The sequence below is a fragment of the Nomia melanderi genome, chromosome 4 (assembly GCF_051020985.1).
Source record: "Nomia melanderi isolate GNS246 chromosome 4, iyNomMela1, whole genome shotgun sequence".
In the NCBI taxonomy this organism is placed as follows: Eukaryota; Metazoa; Arthropoda; class Insecta; order Hymenoptera; family Halictidae; genus Nomia; species Nomia melanderi.
Genome location: NC_135002.1, coordinates 1,924,797 through 1,946,506, shown reverse-complemented (window position 1 = coordinate 1,946,506; position 21,710 = coordinate 1,924,797). Strand labels below are relative to the sequence as shown.

At 39.5% G+C, this 21,710-nt stretch overlaps 4 protein-coding genes across 18 annotated transcripts; 2 read left to right on the top strand and 2 right to left on the bottom strand.

Moving 5' to 3' along the window:
- Nucleotides 1–238: 238 nt before the first annotated feature.
- Nucleotides 239–4,355, bottom strand: LOC116428343 (uncharacterized). Of its 4 annotated transcripts, none has more exons than XM_031979880.2 (11): nucleotides 4,146–4,355; nucleotides 3,340–3,536; nucleotides 2,964–3,260; nucleotides 2,095–2,883; nucleotides 1,792–2,026; nucleotides 1,499–1,716; nucleotides 1,180–1,428; nucleotides 914–1,062; nucleotides 708–828; nucleotides 453–628; nucleotides 239–388 (listed from the first exon to the last, which is right to left on the bottom strand). In XM_031979880.2, the coding sequence occupies exons 2-11, from the start codon at nucleotides 3,436–3,438 to the stop codon at nucleotides 280–282; spliced, it is 2,442 nt and encodes an 813-aa protein (XP_031835740.1). In that variant the 5' UTR covers nucleotides 3,439–3,536; nucleotides 4,146–4,355; the 3' UTR covers nucleotides 239–279. The 4 variants fall into 4 exon arrangements, with proteins under 4 accessions (XP_031835740.1, XP_031835739.1, XP_031835741.1 ...); XM_031979879.2 differs by lacking the exon at nucleotides 4,146–4,355 and adding an exon at nucleotides 3,606–4,119; XM_031979881.2 differs by lacking the exon at nucleotides 4,146–4,355 and adding an exon at nucleotides 3,606–4,119 and having other exon boundaries at nucleotides 239–385.
- Nucleotides 4,356–4,368: 13 nt separating this feature from the next.
- Nucleotides 4,369–7,569, top strand: LOC116428345 (uncharacterized). Of its 2 annotated transcripts, none has more exons than XM_031979883.2 (7): nucleotides 4,369–4,515; nucleotides 4,914–5,148; nucleotides 5,231–5,357; nucleotides 5,438–5,535; nucleotides 5,616–5,752; nucleotides 5,823–6,284; nucleotides 6,349–7,569. In XM_031979883.2, the coding sequence occupies exons 2-7, from the start codon at nucleotides 5,059–5,061 to the stop codon at nucleotides 6,746–6,748; spliced, it is 1,314 nt and encodes a 437-aa protein (XP_031835743.1). In that variant the 5' UTR covers nucleotides 4,369–4,515; nucleotides 4,914–5,058; the 3' UTR covers nucleotides 6,749–7,569. The 2 variants fall into 2 exon arrangements, with proteins under 2 accessions (XP_031835743.1, XP_031835744.1); XM_031979884.2 differs by having other exon boundaries at nucleotides 4,379–4,515; nucleotides 5,043–5,148.
- A 192-nt stretch (nucleotides 7,570–7,761) lies between these two features.
- On the top strand, nucleotides 7,762–12,607 carry LOC116428342 (uncharacterized). 7 transcript variants are annotated; one of them, XM_031979873.2, is made up of 12 exons: nucleotides 7,762–7,899; nucleotides 8,063–8,196; nucleotides 8,267–8,871; nucleotides 8,936–9,048; nucleotides 9,147–10,929; nucleotides 11,004–11,134; nucleotides 11,220–11,411; nucleotides 11,482–11,639; nucleotides 11,725–11,895; nucleotides 11,986–12,081; nucleotides 12,146–12,252; nucleotides 12,333–12,606. In XM_031979873.2, the coding sequence occupies exons 2-12, from the start codon at nucleotides 8,179–8,181 to the stop codon at nucleotides 12,448–12,450; spliced, it is 3,492 nt and encodes a 1,163-aa protein (XP_031835733.2). In that variant the 5' UTR covers nucleotides 7,762–7,899; nucleotides 8,063–8,178; the 3' UTR covers nucleotides 12,451–12,606. The 7 variants fall into 7 exon arrangements, with proteins under 7 accessions (XP_031835733.2, XP_031835732.2, XP_031835735.2 ...); XM_031979872.2 differs by having other exon boundaries at nucleotides 7,764–7,899; nucleotides 7,973–8,196; nucleotides 12,333–12,607; XM_031979875.2 differs by having other exon boundaries at nucleotides 7,764–7,899; nucleotides 7,973–8,196; nucleotides 12,013–12,081; nucleotides 12,333–12,506.
- A 26-nt stretch (nucleotides 12,608–12,633) lies between these two features.
- LOC116428339 (transcription elongation factor Spt6) lies at nucleotides 12,634–21,397 on the bottom strand. 5 transcript variants are annotated; one of them, XM_031979866.2, is made up of 11 exons: nucleotides 21,344–21,397; nucleotides 20,628–20,842; nucleotides 20,433–20,517; nucleotides 20,092–20,288; nucleotides 19,898–20,014; nucleotides 19,745–19,762; nucleotides 16,214–19,665; nucleotides 15,085–15,601; nucleotides 14,767–15,007; nucleotides 13,864–14,308; nucleotides 12,634–13,722 (listed from the first exon to the last, which is right to left on the bottom strand). In XM_031979866.2, exons 2-11 carry the CDS (start codon nucleotides 20,664–20,666, stop codon nucleotides 13,527–13,529), a joined length of 5,307 nt encoding a protein of 1,768 aa, XP_031835726.1. In that variant the 5' UTR covers nucleotides 20,667–20,842; nucleotides 21,344–21,397; the 3' UTR covers nucleotides 12,634–13,526. The 5 variants fall into 5 exon arrangements, with proteins under 5 accessions (XP_031835726.1, XP_031835727.1, XP_031835725.1 ...); XM_031979867.2 differs by having other exon boundaries at nucleotides 21,340–21,374; XM_031979865.2 differs by lacking the exon at nucleotides 21,344–21,397 and adding an exon at nucleotides 20,916–21,329.
- Nucleotides 21,398–21,710: the final 313 nt, after the last annotated feature.

Genomic DNA, 21,710 nt, shown 5'->3' with positions numbered 1-21,710 from the left:
GTTCGTAACAAGTATCATGAAGTGGTTAGTTTCACCGCCATGTTGCCGTAGTGTGGTCGCCGCCATTCGAGATACATTTTAGTACTTACTACATTGTACCGTATATGTATATACTATATGTATATCTAGTTGAATCACCACAAACATGAGAGAATAAGTTATACATCGATGTATAAAATTATAGTTTATTTAAAAAATTTGCATCCCAAATGAAAAACGTTTTAAAAATGATTGATTTCGTGAATATGATATTCTAGATTAATTCAATGTTAATTATTCTTAAAATTCTTGAAACTCCATGTCGTACAATTTTTGTATCAAGTCGTTCACTCCTAAATCTTTTGTTACCTCCTTTATTAATTCTTCTATTAGTTTATCGGATATCCTGCTTCAAATAATTTGTGTTACCCAAAATTTATAAAGGGAAATATCAAAATATTGTATGGTCTTACCATGCTACTATATCCCACGGTTTATTCTGGGTATTGCTAGAATACATTGGTCTCGATTGACACACTTTTTTATAATTATATCTATACGCTAGAGTTCGTTGTTTGGTTTCTTCTGAAGTAGTGAGTTTCAATTTATGTTTGGTAATCGAACACGGTGTTCTTGTATCACTGAGTATCTAAAAATTTATTGTATATTTATTAACACCATATAAAATTCTTCTTCAAATAACATACATGTTTCATTACATTACTTACCTTTAGTGCAGTCTCATCTGCTTGACACGACACATCACGTTGCTTTGTTTCAGAAGTTTTATCCACGGATGACATACAAATCAGTTGTACATTGTTATTGTGCTTCTGAACTTCGGATAAACTGTCATGACAGAGTCAAAAAATATTTGATCCTATTTTACCTGAGTAATATGACTTTTTGTTACGTTTATTCTATAAATATTTACCTAGTTGCTGTAAAATATGAACATTTATCACCAGCATCTGTTAAAATCGTTTTAGTGTCAAAATCTTTAGGGGATTGATGTTTTTGTAGAAACTCCATTAATGTTCCCATAGATGTTTCGGATATAGGCTGTGTATCCACCTCAGTTTTCTAAGAAAAATTTTATTTAATTTTTTTATAGAACCAATAGTATAGTTATAATTTCTCCTATAGAGGTTGATATTTTCTTTATTTACTTAGTGCATTAGCATTTTCGTACAGTGTTACCTTTTTTGAAATAAGAGTCATTAAATCACTTATTACAGGGACTAGAGTGGACAAATGTTCTTTGGTAATTGTAGTTACTTTTTTTACTAAATCATCATCATTTAAAACATTTTGTACTTTAGGATCTGTTTCTTTATCTTTTGTACTCTTAGATTTCCATACTTCTGTAAATGACTTCTTCTGTACTCCTTTAGACTGTTCCATTTTCACTATATTACTACGTCCGCTCCGAATTTCTATGTTACTATCCTATTTCATAAAATCATATATTTTTAACACTTACTGTAACATATTTAAGTTTATTATTAACATATCTTACATTCTCAGAATCAATTGGTATTTCATCCATCATAGTTTTGATATCGTCATCTTTTGAGTAATTCGCCTTTTTCGTACAATCAATCAAAACGGTGTCCTTAGAAGATGACGTGTGTGTAGCAGGACTAGGATACAGTAGCTCGGGTATTGTAAATTGTTGACTGTGTACGTTTCTTACGTCTTCAACTTTATATTTTTTTTCTCCTTGGTAACCATGCTCTGAAAAATACAAATTTGCATGTTTAAAATGTTTCAAATGTGATATATAGTAATCAACAACAAGCAAATATGTACTTTTCCCTCTTAGCTCTGTGTTTTTTCTTTGATTAGTTTTAGGTACATCTATACTATACATGCTTAATCGACTAGATAAATTTTTCTTGTTCGTCTGTTTTCCATTTTGTAAAGATGTTCTTGTAAGAGATGTTGTAGGTTCAATATTCTTATGACTTGCAGGTTGTTCTTTACATTCTAAACTCAACTTTAATTTCGACAAGATAGTGTCAATGTCAGCTTGAAGATCATCTTCCTGCAATCAAGAACTTTGTAAAGAACTTTGTCTCTAAATTATTCAAACTATTTTCAATCAACATGTACCACTAATGAAGCATTCATATCTCCTGAGCAGAAATGATTGGCAGAGATATCAACTTTATTGCAAATATCTCTTAAGTTACCGACGATCTGTAACACATTTTGAAGCTTTGTAGAATGACCTTCAGAAGTAGAGTTCGGTATATGCTTGCAATAGGCATTTAAAGCTTGTATTAATAATTGATGAGCAGCAATCAGCTTTTGTTTAATCATATCACGATGCAATGTAACACTTCTATGATAATGCTGTAGTCTTGTTTTAGTGGATATAGCGCCAATATGCCTTTGAATACTTGTAACAAGTCTGTTAAGATTGTACAGATAATTTCTTGAGAACCTAATAGCAAATTCCATAGTCTGTTGCTGTCTTCTTTTCAGATCATTATTTCCATCTGGCAGAGGAATTCTGGATAATCTAAACGAAATTTCATTCAATAACTCAGAAATCTTTTTTTGCATTGAGAGAATTTTGTGTATTGTAAGTGGATCCGCTTGTATATGAACAGTATCGATTTTATCATTACTCAAATCCATGTCCGAATCTGAATCATTTTCAATCAAGTGATTGGTTGCTCGAAGAAACTGATTGGTGTAATGCTTTTTTCGTATAATGGAAGAATCTGATACAGATTTTTTGGTCTTTGATCTCAGAACTTTTTTAAATGCCTTAGGATCTTGGCAGTTTGTAACATTATCCTCCTGTGTTATTGGAATTAAAATATTAGCATCACACTCGTTTCTGTCTCTTATTTGTGATTTTTGCTTTGGAGAATAGTTTTGTATACTGTTTGTCTAGTATTTAAGAAAGTAATGTAAATTTTACTTTCTCTAGATAATGCAATAATTGAATGTAAAACACAAGAAACACGTACCTTTATATTTGCAGTATTTTCATCTCTGTTATTAGATTTACAGATACAAATTCCTTTATTTCGTTCGGGTAGAGTATCTTCTTGCAGTCTCTTAAGTTCCCTGTCCACATCTTGCATATTGTCATGTAAGAGATCGTTGATACCTTTTATAGACGGATGAATGTCTTTTTCTGAGAACCTTAGATTACTTAACTCCTGTTCTTTAACGAATGACATCCAGATACGTTCTTCATCCTCCTTGCGCCTTAGCCTTTGTACATTTTTTACTACATGCTTAAAATGACTTTCAGGCGTGTACTATGATAAATTTTACATTAATATAAACTACATCAATTTATTAGCATATATAAACACTGTAAATAATACACATAGATACCTTAAACTTATACTCTTCTTCCATTTTAAAAGATGGTAAATGCACTCTATCTTTATTAATTATTTCATTACTTTCCCTGTGCTCTACTAAACAAGCCATTTTTCCTTTATCACGTCAAAGATTCAGAAATTAATTTAACCAAATTTCTCATGCGTGTCCGATATGTTAAAGAACGAATGTCAAATTGTGTGCAGATTCTGAAAAAATTAAACATGAATCTACTTTCCTTCGAATGGCAATGGGAAGAGAATTAAAAAAGGGTGTACTCTTTTCAGTTTCGAACAGGAGTTAAATTGGCAATGGAATTTCGATGTTTCAGTCACGTAACATAAATACTTCAGAGTATTTTCAAATTGAAATCTGAAATTCGTATTTACGGTACGCGCGCGTTTTCAGTGGACACGTGTATTTAAACGTATCAACGTATACAGCGTAGGCATTTTGATCATTTAAAGCTGTTCAGTATTCACGAAAATCATTGTTTACGTCAAAATCCAAAAAAAATGCTTTTGTTTCAATACAGAAATACGCAGATCTGTAGAAAGTTGAAAAATTCCATTCGTCTAATTCGCTTCGTGAAATAAGCAAAACGCCATTTCTTTCATAACGAAATCTCGCAGATATTATCTGCTAATAAATGTGAAAATAAAATCGTCGGGAGACATGGGCGCGGCTATGGTGTGATATCATATGTTAAATGTTATTGGATCAATACTCCCGTCCGCAAGGACATAGAAAACACAGGTGGTCTTGCGAACAGGTACTGTCCTGCGTATCCGAACAGAATTTCACCTAACGATCTATACCTTTTACGCGGTTGTTTTGAAAATCCTCGAGTTCGCTCGACAATGATAAGCGCAATTTCTATTCCTCGAGTACACCGATAGAAATTTTATTTCCATATATCGGTGCATGTGCACCATCGATTCGTTTCCCTTCTGTTCGGCGTGTCTTAGAAATCTTTAAAATCGTACACGTTGTCCGCAATAATTAATCGGTAAAATTCGACGTCCACCATTGTTGGTAAAGCATTAACCAATCCTTGGTTGGTGTCAAGTGACGTCAGAAAATTCAGGCGCAGAATCACGCTCCACCAAGGCCCCGATATCGTGTGTCCTGACGAATTTTCAGCTTTCGTTTTGCACGCCGAATTTCGGTTTAAATATAATTCACTCGGTAATGTATAAAAGAGAAATTTTACAATTTTGTGCCAGCATGATTTGCCTTTTGACAACACGCACTATTTTTTCGTTGTCCCGCATTCAATCGAAGCTTGTATCGCTTGCGTTTATTCAATATCATTAAAATACTCTGAATGACGATGTAGCGGCGCGGGATGATTTTAATTTTTACGAAAGAACGTTATCGCCGTGTATCAATAATACGATGTGATATTTTGTTGTTGTAAAATTATATTCAGTTCGTGTACTTTTCGAATGTATAAACCAATTGACGATTTCTAAAAATTATTTTGATTAAATTATGCGATAATGAGATACGTCGTTCAGTTGTATTTTGAAACTAATGTTTCAACGTGATATATATTCTTTTTGTTCATTATGTATTGTTTTTAGATGTTTGGAAGTGCGATTATTTCTTAAGGACAAGCTTCTTTACTCCGCTCATCAACATTTACAACGCAAAATTTTATCTTCATAAATATTTCCAGCAATAAATATTTATGTCTTGTCTTCTTAATTAAGCGTTGATAGTTCAAGAATGGAATCGAAAATGTTGGTCGAATTGCCAACAGTACCGAAAGTACCACCAGTGCAAAAGAAAGTACCACCAATAACTTTTCCTTCTCAAGTGAGTAGAACTTTCTCTTTATTCGAATAATACCGTGAACACTTTGAATGCAAAGTCCAATACGAATTGTTTCTTCGTTAAGGGAAAGAAACCACCTGCGGATATAGTAGCTCAATTAGAACAAAATATGAAATTTTTGCAAGAGCAACATCAAGCTACTTTAGTTGCTTTACATCTAGAAGTTGATTCTCTACGTCAAAGGAATAGAGGTAAATCGTATACCATTAACACTTTTATTCTATTCACAAAAGGAAAAGATGAAGTTCTAACACTTTCTGCTTATATACAGATTTACAATTTCAATTAGTATTCTCAAAGGGATCTGCGTTTGTACCTAGCAGTCCTTCTTCCCCTGAAGATAATGGAACTGGGTTCGTGAAAGCAAAGGTAACTTCTACAATTTTAAATTGTAGTAATTAATTCGAGATTAAAAGAAGATAATGAATCGCGTACTGTTCCCATTTTAGGGTAGCCCAGTATGCGTAAATGTCGCACCTTTACAGGTAGAACTGTTGGAGAAAGATTTACAAGACATTAAGATATCTTTACAAGAAGCTAAAACCCAGAATCAGTATTTATCTGATATCGTTGAACAACAGAAAAAGTTAGTAATTACAGTTGACATGAACTGTGTTTATTGCTCGTTAATATAAAAAGAATTCTCCTCGATCTAGGAAATTGGATACTTCGAAGGAACAGAAACCGAATAAACAATTGGTAACGGACGTAGGAGTTCAAGTAGATTGTCCTAGACTGAATCCCGTCGAGGCAGACTTAGGTGTTCTAGAAGCGATGGTAAAACAATTACTCAAGCAGAACGCGGATCAGAAGAAAGAAATTGAAACGCTGGAAGCAGCATCGGCGAACACGACAAATCCTGCTCAGACAGACTTAGCGACACGCTTGGAAGGTTCAGAAGCGACTGTAAAACTGTTACTCAAGCTGAACGAAGATCAGAGGAAAGAAATTGCAACGTTAAAAGCAGCATCTGCAAATGCTAATAAAGGTGCCCGTTCTCGTGATAGTAATAATAGTCATCACAATCGTGGATCTCCTACAAGTTCCACGCAGGAACAAATTCCTCACAAATTCCCACCTTTACAGAGTCAGAGCTACTGGCATCGTAGGACGCCGAGGTAAAATATGAGAAATATCGATTTCTAACGTTTCATGATTTTATCTTGATTTCTGTGATCACAGGAACGGAAGGAATCGGCACGATAAACAAGATCATCAGTCAGAAGTGGACTTCACGGTATTACCGCAACTTCAAAACGATAATATGTCATTGGATACGGTAATTACCGAACTCCCATTTCACCCGATACACGCATACCACAATTTCTGTCGTGATAAAATTGATAAAATTAACCGAAAATATAGGGTTCAAACGTCACAGAAAGATCGCAGAGATACCGATAATAATAATCATCACCATCATCACCATCATCATCATCATAACAATCCTCATCATCATAACAATTCTCATCATCATCGGCGGGATTATAAGGACAGAAATTCTAAAGATCATCATAAAGAACTCGTAGATTCGGCGGAGGGATCGAGAGAAGCAGATAATTCGATGGGTAGTAAATCTTAAAAGTAGAAAACGGTCTGCCAAAATATTAGGGATGCGTAGCAGACATTTTGTTCTCTGTCTAATACAAGTGATTGTAAGGAAACATTTCAATAGCGATATATTTGTTAATAAGAGGAATAATCTACTTTTTCTTGTACCCGCTTTGAACGAGTAATATTAAAATTACATTCCTATAGCTTACCATAGGATATAGCTCTGATGATATTCGATTAAGATTATACGATCTTTAATGTGAAAGTCTAGTCCAATTTTACTCATCGTAGACTACCATTGTAAAGGTAGAATATCTGTGCTTTACGAATCAGTGATAATGAGTGAATACAATTACTTGTGGTTAACCGCGAGTTAAAGAGAATAAAAAAAATCTGGGATCGTTTCGTTTCTTACTGTGGAAAGGAATAATAACGTACTTCTTTTTTAAGGAATGATCATGATGATAATGAAGATGGTGGCGATGATAATAATAAAAGAAAAAAAAAGAAAAAAAAATAATGCGACCAACGTTTATATAATGTTAGTTTTCTCAGGCTTAAATTGACCAAAGCTTAAACTTGATACACGTGTAATATTCCAACGCAGTGTGTACGTGTATTGAATTTTTATTTTCAGGTTACTGAATATTATTTATTGCGATAGGTTTCGTATGATTTTTATAGATAGAAGTTTAGAGTGAATGATCAAGCTGCTGTCGGTGTTACGTCTAGATATTTTGTCAGTTCGAACAATTTATACGTTATATTTTCATCGATATAACGATGTGCAAAGGAAAAACTTGTTATAATTGTAAAGAATCATTAAATTAAACGTCTCTTCTCTCTTTTTCCCTTTTTTCTCTTCACGATACACGCCCCTATATCTAAAGTACCACTTGATACTACGATTTTGTATTAATGATGATGATATGTACCACGTTCTCGGCATGATAATCATTTCATCGTGAACCATTTTACCGACACGACTTCATCGACAGTATTTATTTACCGACACGTTTAAATCATCGATGATTTGTGGTGTAGGTATAAAATTGAGAACCACTGTACAGAGAGAAAACAGTTGCGCGTTTAAAACCTTAAAGTACGTGGTGGAGGGTGTCGAAATTGCGCGCGTACTGAGTGCGTGATACGCATGCGGATCGAAATACAGAAATTAAGGTAAAATAATTGTTTGAGAATGTTAAGAATCTTCTTCTAATATTTATGCTTGAAAATTTTGTTAATTTAATAGATAATAGAAGATTGTAGAAGTTAAAATAACCTTTATCTTCCCCGGTAGCCGAGTGACAAATAAATACTATTTAATGAACTGATTTCTTAGATTTTGACGTACAAAAAGAAGCGTTTAATATGAATACATTGTTATTAATATAAAAGGATTTAACGTGATTTAATAAATATTGAATATGCGTAAATGATCGACACTAGTTTCTACAAATGGAACATACGACAGAGGTAATTGTTTACGTCCAACGTTATATTCATTTTTAACTGTTTAGTATTAAATTTATTTTTGCTTGTGCAGACGAAATTCTCAGATTATCTAATTGAGAAACGATTCAAGAAGTTAGAACGAGCTTTGAAGATTGCCACGCTCAGAAAAGGGCATACACAAGAAGGAGACGAATCATGGGCTTTACCCATGTCACCGAGTATTTCCAGTATCAATGCGGATGCATTCGATTCTGGTATTAATGTTCCATGTTTACAAGCTTCCAAAACTGGTAGCGAGGTTATCTCTTCGTGTAAGAACTTCAGAAATATGGTGTTGGAAAAGAAAGATATAAGAAATAATCGTTCAAATATTTGCACATCAAGCGTAAAAAAATTTAGTAATACAAATGATTCTGAGAAAGATTATTTTATGAAGCCACCGCTTAATTTTAAACCGCCTTCTTGTGCTTCTAAGAAATTAAATAGCACATCGGTATCCAATACTGCTAGAACTATATCAACGTTTCAAGATAATTCGTCTGATGTTGATAAACAATCCCCTAAAAGAAATATTCTTGGTTCTTTACAAATTAGTTCTAACGAAATAATACAAAATAGAAAAGTTAGAGTCTTTTCTCAATGGAAAGTTGCTTTAAATGAACAAGGCCAACTGATCATTCAAGGAATAATAGATCGGTAAGTGTGCATGTACATAAATATGTGGTTTTAATTTAATATGTGTCTGATTTCAATATTTTAGTAAACAAATTGCTAGAAGCAAACCTATTCTAAGGAGGTTGACGTCAAGAGAAGTGCAGTCTGTATTCAAACATATTTATCAATTAAAAGGAGACATTGTTGACGAAGGGAATGGTAAATGATTTTGAATATCTTGTATTTTCATGGTTATACACCATTTCATATGGTTCTCTATATATTTTTATATCTAAAATTGAAATACAATTGCGTAGAATTACCGGATTATATTCGAGGCAAATTTTGCAATGGATTCCCTGATGACTGGGAAAACGTCCATCAGATTTGGCGGACGTTTGTGCACGAAGGATTTAAACCAACATTTCGTTGGCCTACACCTCTTGCAGATAGCGACGATGATTTAAGGAGTGAAGTAACGGACATCACGTATACAGGAAGCATGCATATGTCACACGTAGACTCTGTCTTGGAAACAAACAAGAGCAATGAATATTTTAAATCACCGACTCGTAGAATGAATAATTCGTTCACACAAACATGTATGTCTGATGTAATTGAAAATAATCAGCAAAACTATTTTGATGAGGAACATCAGAAGCAATTGACAAATGCAGTTGCAAAGTGTTCTTATAACGATAACAAGACAAATAAATTGAAGGATAAATTAAATATTATTGTTAACAATTTAACAGATAGGAACTGTCCTCAAGAATTTGTTACTAAAATCGTTGAAATATTTGACTGTTTAAGTTACGTTGTATCGTATGGATCAGTTAAAGAGAATGAATCCAATATGGAAACTTCAACGTCGGTACAAGATAAAGGTATTATTCAAGAACAAGAGAACAACACATGTACTGAACCATTTTCTTCAGACAGTGTTATTGATTGTAATAAGAGTAAGTGTAAAAATACTACTACACTTCAAAATCGAAAATATCCTGAAACTACGGAACACATAATCACTAAAAATAAATCTACTGCATGTAACGAGTTACCAAAGGCGAAAACGCCTATCAAAATGAATAGCCGCGAAGATAAGGATACTTCCGACAGTGAGAGTGAAATTTATGCCGGAGTCCCAAAAATATCAGCGCAACGAATATTGCAACAAAGAGAAACATTCGTGAAGCCTTACAAACGTAAATCGAGAACGAGGGTTTCACAACAAAGGTGTGATATCGTGGAAAAGGAACACGCTTCGAATGTACCATTAGTCACCCCCAAAAATTTTAATTACACGTATGCTTATGACTCCAGCGTTAGTATTATCGGCGATGTAGTAGAATCTCCAAATAACAAGGATATTGCTAATTATGATGTAGAAGGCAGTATTTGTAAGAATGTTAATCCCGGTAAAACACCAAGGAAACAACAAGAAGGGTCAAATGTTTTTTCAAAAGAAATAAGTGCTCGTGGAATGCAGGAACATTCCAGTCGAGTAAATTCAACATCTATCTATAGACCGTCGGAAAACTTGTCCGATTCTTTCGGTATTAATAAAAGCAATGTACAGAAAATGAACAGAACATCAGAAAACAAGAAAGAAATGACAGAAACAAGCGTTCAGAATGGAACTCCTGGAAAACATGTTTACAATGCGATTAATGAGCATCAGCAGGAAGTATCTAACGAACAGTTCAAAGAACCTTCGTCTTATCAACTCAAAGATGTTACTAATAACATTTCAAAGCCTGTTGTGATTAGTTCAGTGCCGATTAATGTAACCTCAGTACATACAGAAGTGAAACAAGTCAAGGATGCAAATAGAAATATTAAAAAAGCTGAGAAAGAAGCACGCTTGGTCGAGGAAACTCCTTTGAAAACACCTAACGCTTTCAGAGACATTAATTCAGTGTCGTTAATCGATGACAATCAAAAAGAACTAGAGGAATCAGAAAAGTCGTTACAGGAGGATCGTATTTGTGATGATAAACCTAATGAAGATGATACCAAAGTTAACATGTTATCTGGTTGGACACCAAATGTCATATGCGATCCTGCATTGTGTTTAATTTTCGAGGGTAGATTAGTGAAGTAAGTATTCCACCATGTATTTTGTTAATTCACTGTTTATTCAATCCAACAGATATATTAATATAAATTTGTAGCGATGCTGGCCACATTGTTGATAGAAAATTCAGAACAGACGCCGTACTTCGTCGAGTGTCCCAAAAATTGGTCGAGACAGTAAGCCATAAATTTTATCAGCTAGTCGGCGATTTGAATGATATCAAGCATGGTGAGTAACGGTAATATAATATTTAAATATTTTACAAATTTTAAATGTCAGTTTAAATAATTGGAAACTTTTGTCGTCTGTACAGTGATACCTAAATCATTGATAAACCAATGTCGCAAAGGTTGTCCTACAAGAATAGAACAGTTTTGTAAGATCTGGAAATCGTTGAAGGACAATGAACAGAACTCGTCGAACCTTGATCGTTCGGTTGACGACATGAATATTCGCATAAGCTCGAAAGGCAGAAGAATTGTACCCGCGTTACATTATTGGACTGGTAAAATTTGAAAGTTATCTATTTTCGAAGGAACGATCAGTGTCCAGGTAAATTGTCCTCTCTGTCTCAGGTGAGCGTGTCATTCTTAAAAATGATAATCCAGTGTACATTCCGGGTTCTCCGCAAGATTCTCTAGAGTCTATAAATAAAAGTCTTAATAAAGCTAAAGGTAAAAAAACGAAGAAAGGAGAAAGTAATTCAAAGAAACGCAGTTTGGAGGAATTAAAGGTATGTCCATTATTATTCTTTTAAATAATGTAATTAATTTATTTTAAATGCTATTGCATAATATTTTTTATATTTCATATTGAAGAATTCTAGTGCGAACTCGGCGAACAGATCAAGTAATAACAGAAGCACAGAAAATACAAGACAAGTTGAAAACACTACTCGCAAAGGTGTGGAAAGGAAAAAGATAAAAAGAATAGTAGAAGGGTCAGATTCCAGCGATTCCAGTGATTGTAAAAAATCGCCAGCAAAGAAGGTAACGGTTGACGTTTTCCTCTTTCAACAGCTATTTCCCTTTAGAATATACATATACATATATTTATTTATCCGATGCTCAATTTGTTAGAGACAAAAATTTAACTCGAACCCACAGGAACCTTTTAACTCTACTCGTACAATAAATAAATTCGATGGGAAAGTAGTAGTAAATGGAGAAAATTCGGTAAATGATTTATTACTGCATACTTGTTCAAATTATTGAATAAATAATCCCATTCGTTTTACAGCGTAAACATCAGTTGGACGACGGAGAAACGAAACTAATATCGAGCTCAACTAAGTTGAAAACAAGGTCGAGTGGTAAATTGAGTGCACAAGTCGGCGATAAACAAACGTAACTTTTAAGTGTGTTATTATTACCAATTTCCCTCTATACAATGTTCCATGTTGTTGATATTTATTCTACTTATCCAGGCCCACGAATCAGTACGCACCTCCAACTGAGAATTGTTACACGGAAGAATGTTTGTATTATAAAAATTTTCGACAAATGGATGACACGTTATCCGAGGATCAAGAATCTCATGTATAATAGTCGTACGTTCATGAATATCCGTTTATACATATCATTTGTTTTATAATTATCATTGACGTAACCTGATGCTCTATAATTTCGCTAGATTTTTAAAATAAAACATATAAACAAAGAGGGATGATTATATTTTATTCGAGGTCAATGTATATATGGATCTATCGAAATGATTACAACGCAAAGTATTTTGTAGTCTATTTTATTGTTTAATAATGTGATTTAACAACTGTATAAAGCGCGTAAGAAATATATTCCATTCCTAAGCCAATAACATAAGAAATGTACAATAACTTAGTATCAGTAAAGTTAAAATCGAGAGAGAGAGGAATCGAGTTACATATACCAAAGCATAAGTCCTGGTATGCGGTAGTACGGTGATAAAATGAATCATTAATAAATGGATTTCAAAGTTTTACGATTCTTCAATCGTGCCAAGTGTGAATACGTTCCAACGTAATCATTGATATTTCATATGTACATACGCATATATACGAAGCATGCCGTCTCTTAGTATGCATCCAATATCGCTCACCTAAATATATAAACGTGCAGGGGAAGATATCAATTTATTAACCCTCTGTAGGCCTATGTAACTTGTTGATTCAACATCTTGTTGATTCATTTCATTTTCCACTCAAAGTGGTGAGTAAAATTAAGTAATCAGTCAACTTAAACTTTTATCAGGCGTGAAAGTTTAACGTCATTGTAACTTGAAAGTTACAAAATATATTTGTTTCATGAAATTATTGAAACTATTGAATATATTGTTAACTCGTCTTCATATGTGGATATCTATTAATTTTGCACTGCATAGATTTTGTTATAATCATGATCAAAAATTCGGCCCACAGAGGGTTAACGCGTTTACAATAACTTTGTGAATGGCTTTACCATTCCTTTTTATACAGCACAATAGTTGCCCGTCGCTAAGTATACCTTCCGTGTGACGAAACCCCATAAAATTGCTTGTTTCACTTACATACTGTTCTGTATGTATTCTTTCTTTTTCTCTCTTTGTATATCATGCCGAATGATATATCGTTTGAAGTGCCAAGTATTATGCGGATACGAATCCGTTAGCTTTCGTCGTACAATGGTGTACCATCTCCGCTGAGAGACATACTCCGAGGACTAGAATTAGTATGCGGTGTTCCCCGCGGAGATTTGTAAGACGGTGTCCGTGTCGATGTCCTGTTTCGCGGAGTTGTCCTTCCCACCGATTCCTCGTAGTTTCGTGGTGTTTTCCTCGATTCGTCGTATCTCGGAGTCGAGCTGTAAATAAAAACAACGAAAAACAATGTACAACAGTAAACACGTCCGAACGGTTTGGCTTAGATTAATAATAGATTTACGGGCGTTTATTCTACACTTTATTGTTCCTAAAAAACTAGTTCATGAAACAAAGATACTCACGACATTCGAGGGCCGGTTTTCAATCTCGCCCAGGCTTCGGCTGCCTTCTTCCAGTCCATTGGGTCGCCGGGTGTCGACATAGGAGGCGTAGGTCGGTGTGACGGGGTCGATCGATGATGACCCGGAGTGGCGACCGAAGGAGGAGGTGGATGAACGAAAGGACCTTGCTGATGATTAGGCGTCTGCTGTCCGTATCTGGGTGTCGGCTGGCCGTGATGCGGTGTGTGATGAGGCGTCTGGTACGGTGTCATAAATGGCGTCTGACCGGATGGCGTGTACGGTGTGTTCGGATAGGTATGGACTCCACCGTAACCTGCCACGCTCGCTGTTCCTGGCGTGTGAGGCGGATAATGATGCGGTGTCTGATTCGCCACTTGCGACAAAGAATGCAACATATGATGAGGAAGGTTCTGCGCCACTCTCTGTATCGCTTCTTGGTTCATTCCTGCAACAGATATTCACCGTTCAAACCATTACTGGGACCAGGTGTAATTAACGCTTAGCCAACCGAATGGCCACACGCGTTATCATTATTATTCGATTATTATTAGTATTATCATAGTAATTATTAATTAATTATTATTCTTATCGTTATTGTTATCATTACTATTATTATTATCATTACTATTATTATTATTACTATTATTACTATTACTACTATTACTATTACTATTATTACTATTACTACTATTACTATTACTATTACTATTATTACTATTACTACTATTACTACTATTACTATTACTACTATTACTATTACTCCTATTACGATTACTCCTATTACTATTACTATTACTATTATTACTATTATTACTATTATTATTATTATTATTACCATTACTATTATTATTATTATTACGATTATTATTGTCTCTCATGTTGAGAACGTCGAGAATTACCCACCGCTGACTGCTCCCGGCGTGGTGTGATACGGTGTCCTAGAAGTCATCGCGCCGCGCGGCGTGCTAGGAGTGGACTGACCCGGTACCGGATCTCGGAAATGTTCCTTGAACCAACGAAACAGATCATTCACCCTGCCGAACATTTGCCCTCTGAATCGGAATCCCTCCGGCGACACTGTTACATACTCGTGGCGGCACCGGGCACGCGGCAGATAGGACAGCAGGAATTTTCCAGGGTAATTCTGAAACGTGCACGGAAAAGTGTTGGCTACGAAGGACGAGCGCACCGTGGGACGCGTTAGAGCTAATCGGTACAAACTTTTGCGGCGGATATGATGTACGGTATCCCACCGGGATTGTCCTTCTTCTGTTCCTTCAGGATCTCCTCCGCTTTGTCCTTGATACCCTCGACGGTTGGCTTGTAGTACTTGAAGTCCAGCAGCTCCGAGGCGTACGCGGCCATCGGGTTCACGTGTCTCGCGATGATCTCGTCCAAATCCTCGAACTCCTCGTTCCCGATCCACAGACTCTGTCCCAGGGAGAAAGCATTCTCCTTCCCCTCTTCCCTCACGTCGATGTGCTGGTAAACCTCGTCGGTCACCTTCCACGTGACCGTCAAGTGGTCGGCGCCCTTGCTGCTCGGCCTGACGATCGCCTCGCCCTGCTTCATGGTCTGCATCAGCTTCTCCGCCTCCGTGAAGCTGATGTTGTGGAACGACGGGTGGACGATCACCCGTTTCACGTAGGTCTGACGTTGCTTCGCCTTCTTCGCGTCCTCCTCGACCTTGACGTCCTTCTGCTCCGCCTCGGTGTCGTAGAAGGGATCTCTCTGTGGCCTACAAATCAATGGATCAGTAGAATGTTCCAGTTACCCTTGAATATTGATCTTATTCAACCCATTTTGCCATTTCATCTCTCTAATGATAGAACTACTGAGAATTTACTATAATTGACAAGTGATCATTATGAAAATCTTAACAATAGATTGTTTCCAGTTTCTTGAATTCATTAGAGTATTCAGTTGAAATTACTTATTCTGGAAACTATCATATTCGGTGCTATGAAGATATCAACAATCTAGTGTTAACCCTTTGCACTCTAGAGGTGACTCTCAGTCACCATTTCAAACAGTAAAACTATAAAATTTCATATTTAATATCATACCTTGCATAACTGATCAATTATAAAATATTGAAATAAAATAGCTTTGTTCCTCAATGCACCTCAGTGTAATATAATTTCTCTTCTAGTTTATTTCACTAAATGTTATCTGTACCTCATCAGAAAATGTTAAAATATTTCTAATGAAAAACTTCCAAGTGCAAAGGGTTAATATAGTTTTCAAATTGGCCAGTGACTGTACTACCATTAAACCGACAAATCAGAATTGTCCGACAAAATGGGTTAAAGCAAGTCCAATAGAATCAATTCAGGATCAGGTGTGCTACCTCCATTCGTGGTTCTTATCGGCGAGGTCGCTGCTCTTGCTGGTGCACTCAACACTGAACCGTTCCACCTCTATCTTGATAATACGGCAATGAATGATCTGCCCTATGCTCACTCTCTCCTCAGGATTAGCGACGTGTCTGTCGGACAGGTTTTTGATATGAATGTAACCAGATATCCCGTTGTCCAGCCTCAGCCTGACGCCAGTGGCTTTTCCGGGGCAGGCGCCTGCGTCGAAATGGTTCCACACCTCTGACAGCTCTGGGAAGTCGTTCTTCAGGCAGAAGGGGCACTGCCACAGACCGGTCTCGTCGTTCCTCACGGGGTTCGCCTGATCCAGCTGGTCGCCTTGCGGCTTCCTGTGGCTGATGCCCACCACACTAGCCAGGATCAGCTTGCCTACGTAGAAGGTCTCCGGCGTTTCCTTGGTGAGCACGTCGAAGAGACGTTCTGCGCTCAGCGACTGGTACGGGACGCGCAGGTCCTTGTACCGGGAGTTCAGCTCCGCGCGGATGTCATACAGCGTGACGCACTTGTTGCCAAAGCCCTGCCTCTCCAGCTCCTCCGCGAACGCGTCCAGATCCAGGTCCTTCAGTCGTTCAGGGGACTCCAGGATCTCCTCAAGAGCGCCGGCAGGGTTGGCGTCCTCGTCGTCGTACTCCAGCGCGTCCACCGCCATCTTCCTCGCCCACTCGTAGGTCTCCGGATGGACGCGTGACCCGTCGAGCACCTCCACGTACGCCTCGGTGCTGTCCCCCAGGCTGTTCGTGTCTATCTTGATGAAGCCGGCGCAGTTGATGAAGACCTTGGGCCCCATGTGGCAGGCGGTGACCAGCTGCGTCCTGTTCTCTATCCTCTGGTTGGTCTGCTTCAGCATCTTGATCAGGGCCTGGCCCTTCCTCGGGCCCAGGCCGCAGACGAACTGCACCAGGTTGCCGCAGTACGCCTGCTGCACCGCCTTGTTCACGTCCACGCCGACCTCGTTCACCCGGTTCACGAACTCCAGGTAGAGGTTCTCGAGCAGCTCGTCCTTGGGCAGCTGGTCCTGCAGCCCGTGGTACTTCAGGCAGAGGATCTCCTCGTCCGCGGTGCACAGCTGGGAGAACTCGACCAGGGGATCCTGCATCCTCCTGGCCAGGGAGATCGCCTGCCTCAACAGCTCCGGGTAGTCCCGGAACTCGGACACGCCTTTGTTGCTATTCGAGTAGATCTTGGCCAGCTCGTTGTCGCAGATCTCGACCTGAATGGCTGGGAACTGCTCCTCCTCCGCTAGGGCCGTGATGCACTCCTTGATATCAGCGGCGATCATCATCGCCTCCCTGGACTCGCCGCCGATGACCACGACGTGCGGCTTCTTGGTCGCCAGGAAGTTCTTCAGCGCCAGCAGGTCCGCCTCCTTCATGGCTTTCTCGTCCTCGCGGTAGCTGTTCTTCCGCTTCATCAGGTGCGGCAGCCGCAGGTAGTCCGTGCACTCCCCGTCCGGCGCTATGAGGCAGGTGAACGCGGCCTGGGAGTAGTCGGGCACGTAGGCCAGACCCATCACCCGCAGCCCCTTGCTGGTGTCCCACTCCTCGTCCTCCTCCTCGGGGAACTCGCAGGTGTACGGAGCCACCTTGATCCAGTTGTACATCTTCCGGCAGCACGCCCTCATCACGCACTCCTTCGCCTCCGCGACCAGGTTCGTTCTCAGCTCCTTCTTCAGGCTGGGTATGACCATGCGCGTCAGCGCCATCTCCACGCTGCTCACCCTCAGGGCGTTCCAGTCCTGCACGTTCTTGCTGAACTCGTCCCGGTAGTACAGCTGCTTCGTCTCGTCGACGTAGTTGCTGCTGGTGTTCCCCTCGATGGAGTCGCTCAAGGAGATCGTGATCAGTTTGTCCTCCTCGGCTATCACCAGGTTCAGGAACTGGTCGCCGACCAGGTCGCGCACGGGCTTGTCTTTGAGGTACTTCATGCTGTAGATGGGATGGTTCTCGTCGATCTCCTTGATGCCCTTCTTCGTCGGCCGCACGGAGATCTTCGCCCTCTCCATGTACATCTCCCTCACGCATTTCCTGACCAACGGCTCGCGTGCTAACTGTATGGCTACCATCAGCTGCGCGGCCTTCATCACCTCCTCCGGCGTGGTGAGTATCTGACTGCAGAACTCGTTTGCGATGCTCAGCGGCTCCGTGGGCTCCTGGTCCACCTCGTGTCGCTGGTAATTGTCCCGCAGGTTCTCGGCGAAGTGCTCAGGAGTGAGACCGAACTTCTTCGCCAGACCGTCGAGCCCGGCTCGTCTGCAGATCGAGTACGGACCGGTCCGCACCGCCTGCTTCAACGTGTCGTCCGGCTCCTCTTCCTCCTCCGCCTCCGGCTCTTCTTCCGGCGGTGGATCCTCGCCGTTCTCCTCGGCGTCGGCCAGCTGCTGCCTGCGCTTCTGAAGCTTCGCCTCGCGACGCGCTTCCTTCTCCTTCTGCCGCACCGACTCCTGCATCGCTGGGATCTCGTGGTTGTAGTACAGCATGAAGTGGTGGTACACGTCGTTCAGCTCCTCGCTGGTCTGCACGTTCTTCAGCCGCTCTATGTCGTCGTCCTTGATCACCCGCACGTTGTCCGGCAACGGAGCGTCGGGGTTCTTCATGATCTCGTCCAGCTGGTGGTTCCGCATCTTCTCGAACAGCTTCATCAGGTTCTCCTTCCTCTGGCGAAGCTGACACCATTTCGCGTCGAACTTGTACACCTTCCAGAGGTCGTTGATGTTCAGCTCCGGTAGGACGTACTCCTTTCTGTAGAAGGAGATGAAGGGAATCTCGAAGTGCTGATTCCGCATGAAGTCCAGAGCTTTCTTGATCTTCCCAATTGTCTGCGGACCCTTTCGAGCCCGCTCTTTAGCTTCGGCGTTCAAATGAGCGTCTTGGATGGAAATGGTCGGACGACAGAACGCCTGCTTGTAGATCCACTCCGCTTCCAGGTCCAGTTCGTCGGAACCCTCTGCCACCGGCGTAACGGGAACCGAGCGGAGTTGCATTCTCTCCGGTATGTCAGTATTACGTATCTCGTTATCCATGTCGGTGAAGTGACCACGCTTCAGTTCGCTGGGCTCATAAATTTCGAAAATGCTCTTCCTCGTGGTCTTCTTCTTCAGTTGCTTCTTGGGTCTTCTCGGTCTTTCGGCGTCCTCCTCGTCCATGTACTCGTCTTCCTCCTCTTCCTCCTCCTCTTCCTCCTCGTAGTCCTCTTCGCCGTACTTACCGAACTCATCGTAATCGAAATCGACGCCGAAGATATCCTGAGCTTCCTGCAACGCGGCGTCCGAAAATATGGGCTTCTTCTTTTTACGTTTCTCGGCGATCGGCCTGCCATCGTCGTCCACGATAAAATCATCCGCGTCAGTGTATTCGCCCTCGCTTCCCTCCTCGTCGAACGTTTCCGCCTCGGGCCTGTGACTCCGCTCGCTTCTCCTCTCATCCTCCTGACAAATAACGCATATTGATATCGTCGGACCAATCAGAAATGCAACGATCATTCGTCTTTTCAACTACTGTACATACCATACTAATTTCTCTTTCCTGAGAGAGGAAATATGAAAAGAAGCACAAAAGTTATGCATTTCACGTTACACAAAACAACGGAACTTGTTTCATTAGAACTAAAAGCAACAAAATCATACGTAAGAGCACACGTATATTGGGTAGCATGCTTACATCTCCCGAGACCTCGAAAAGCTCGTTCGCGATAGCATCCCTATCCTCATCCACTTCTTTCTCTTGTTCCTCCTCTGATTCCTCATCTTGTATCCTGCGGAGGCGTTTGAAACGTTTCTAAAGTAAAGGATCATATCACTACATCCGTACAGTTTATCGATCTATGTGTAAAGCAAACTGATTCGCGTGTATACCCTTTCGACTTTAACTCCTAAATTCTCCTCTATCAAATCGTAGTCTTCGTCTTCCAAGCGATCGTCGAAATCTTCGTCGTCGCTTTTCTTACGTTTCTTGGAAGTCCCCGAGCCGTCGCTGTCTTCCCCTTCGCTCTCTTCGATGGGATTGTCGTCTATCAGATCCTTGAGTTCTTCGCGTAAACGATCTTCATCATCTGTGCACGAACATAGAACGATATACGTCTGTCTCTATTGCGTAACAATCACGATAAAAGGAAAAGTATGGTACTTTGAAGGATGAAAAAAATTCCATAGCCAATTACAATGGAAAATCACAATATATATTACTTCATTCTCACCTTCCTCCTCATCCTCGTCGCTTTCCTCGACGGCCTTTATCTTTTTCAGCTTTTTCTTCTCGTTCTCGTCCAACTCCTCCTCCTCCTACAATATAACAAAACGCATCGATCAGTGACATAAATTGCCGATCACCGAGGGAACAGACGAAACGAATAATCCAGATTTTTCTACGCAAACCCGAGCAACGCGGATACCTCGCTTTCCTCCGCTTCCGAATCTAAGAAATCAGCCATCTCTACGCGGACAGAGTTTCCCTCGACACGGAAGAATTTATTCGGAATCGAACGACATAAAGATCCGGGGTCAAGTCAGTTCGAGCACTTTACGCTGCTTCACACTCACTTCAGCTGTACCCGAGTATCTATCGCTGATAGAGAGATTATCGGAAACACTGTGTTCCCGAAAAACCCTAGACAAAGGGGAACAGTTGCTCATTACTGTTGGCGTCATAGAGTGTTTTAATTGTAAAATATTATCCTAACCGTCTCCTCGTTGTACATTGTCGATATTTCCTAAACATTTCTTACGGTGGTGCGAAAACCGCGTTCCATTAAAAATTTTCTATTACCGAATCGACTTTCCCTAAGCATGGGACGAACTTATGAGTGCAGACCACGTGACGTTATTTGGCGCTTGAGATTTACTCTCTATTTCTTACGCGTAAACCCAGATAAAATAACTTTCATTTTTTTCATGCTGTTTTCCGTCGTCTACGGAATAATTTGATATCGGTGACGTTAAATTTTGGTCACCGTTTACGTCACGGAATTCGTTATTTTATCAAACACTGGGGGATGAAATGTAACAAGACGTAGAAAATACAAAAATTTGAAATAAACATTCTCCGCGATAATATTGTATTCAATTTCGTACTTTGAACTGATATTGTATATTAATAATTGTTACCTACGCATCTTCAATGTTTTCAAGTTTTCCGTGCGTAATAAATTAAAACGGTTCCTAGTGTCATCTACGGTGGAAGGTATAAGTTATTAGCTGTGACGTAGTTCGGCCATTTTGATGTAGATAGCGCCATGAATATTTTCCATATTGTCTTACAACTTTGCTGCTTTAAAATTAAATGTTAATCGAATAGAAACTCGTAATCGTTGAAATACAGTGTCGATTATAAATTATTGAATATTACTAAAAACAAACTTTTGATGATGAGAACGAGTTGTGACTTGCGCAGTACTCACAGATTTTTACGAACGAATTTGCAGAATTTGAAATTAAAGAAATCTGTTTGAATATTCTTGATTCTAATTCCTATCGCT

Bases quoted from the DNA above. Each gene is read 5' to 3' on its own strand.
- LOC116428343 (XM_031979880.2), bottom strand. From the start codon at position 3,438: ATGGCTTGTTTAGTAGAGCACAGGGAAAGTAATGAAATAATTAATAAA. The intron at 3,261-3,339 runs GTATCTATGTGT...AATTTATCATAG, and splicing joins AAGAAGAGTATAAGTTTAAG to TACACGCCTGAAAGTCATTT. The intron at 1,063-1,179 runs GTAACACTGTAC...AATTTTTCTTAG, and splicing joins TGACTCTTATTTCAAAAAAG to AAAACTGAGGTGGATACACA.
- LOC116428345 (XM_031979883.2), top strand. From the start codon at position 5,059: ATGGAATCGAAAATGTTGGTCGAATTGCCAACAGTACCGAAAGTACCA. The intron at 5,149-5,230 runs GTGAGTAGAACT...TTCTTCGTTAAG, and splicing joins CAATAACTTTTCCTTCTCAA to GGAAAGAAACCACCTGCGGA. The intron at 5,753-5,822 runs GTTAGTAATTAC...TCCTCGATCTAG, and splicing joins ATCGTTGAACAACAGAAAAA to GAAATTGGATACTTCGAAGG.
- LOC116428342 (XM_031979872.2), top strand. The intron at 12,082-12,145 runs GTAAATGATTTA...TTCGTTTTACAG, and splicing joins TAGTAAATGGAGAAAATTCG to CGTAAACATCAGTTGGACGA. The intron at 12,253-12,332 runs GTAACTTTTAAG...CTACTTATCCAG, and splicing joins CAAGTCGGCGATAAACAAAC to GCCCACGAATCAGTACGCAC.
- LOC116428339 (XM_031979866.2), bottom strand. From the start codon at position 20,666: ATGGCTGATTTCTTAGATTCGGAAGCGGAGGAAAGCGAG. The intron at 20,015-20,091 runs GTATACACGCGA...CCTTTACTTTAG, and splicing joins TAGGAGTTAAAGTCGAAAGG to AAACGTTTCAAACGCCTCCG. The intron at 14,309-14,766 runs GTGGGTAATTCT...TATCTGTTGCAG, and splicing joins CACGCCGGGAGCAGTCAGCG to GAATGAACCAAGAAGCGATA.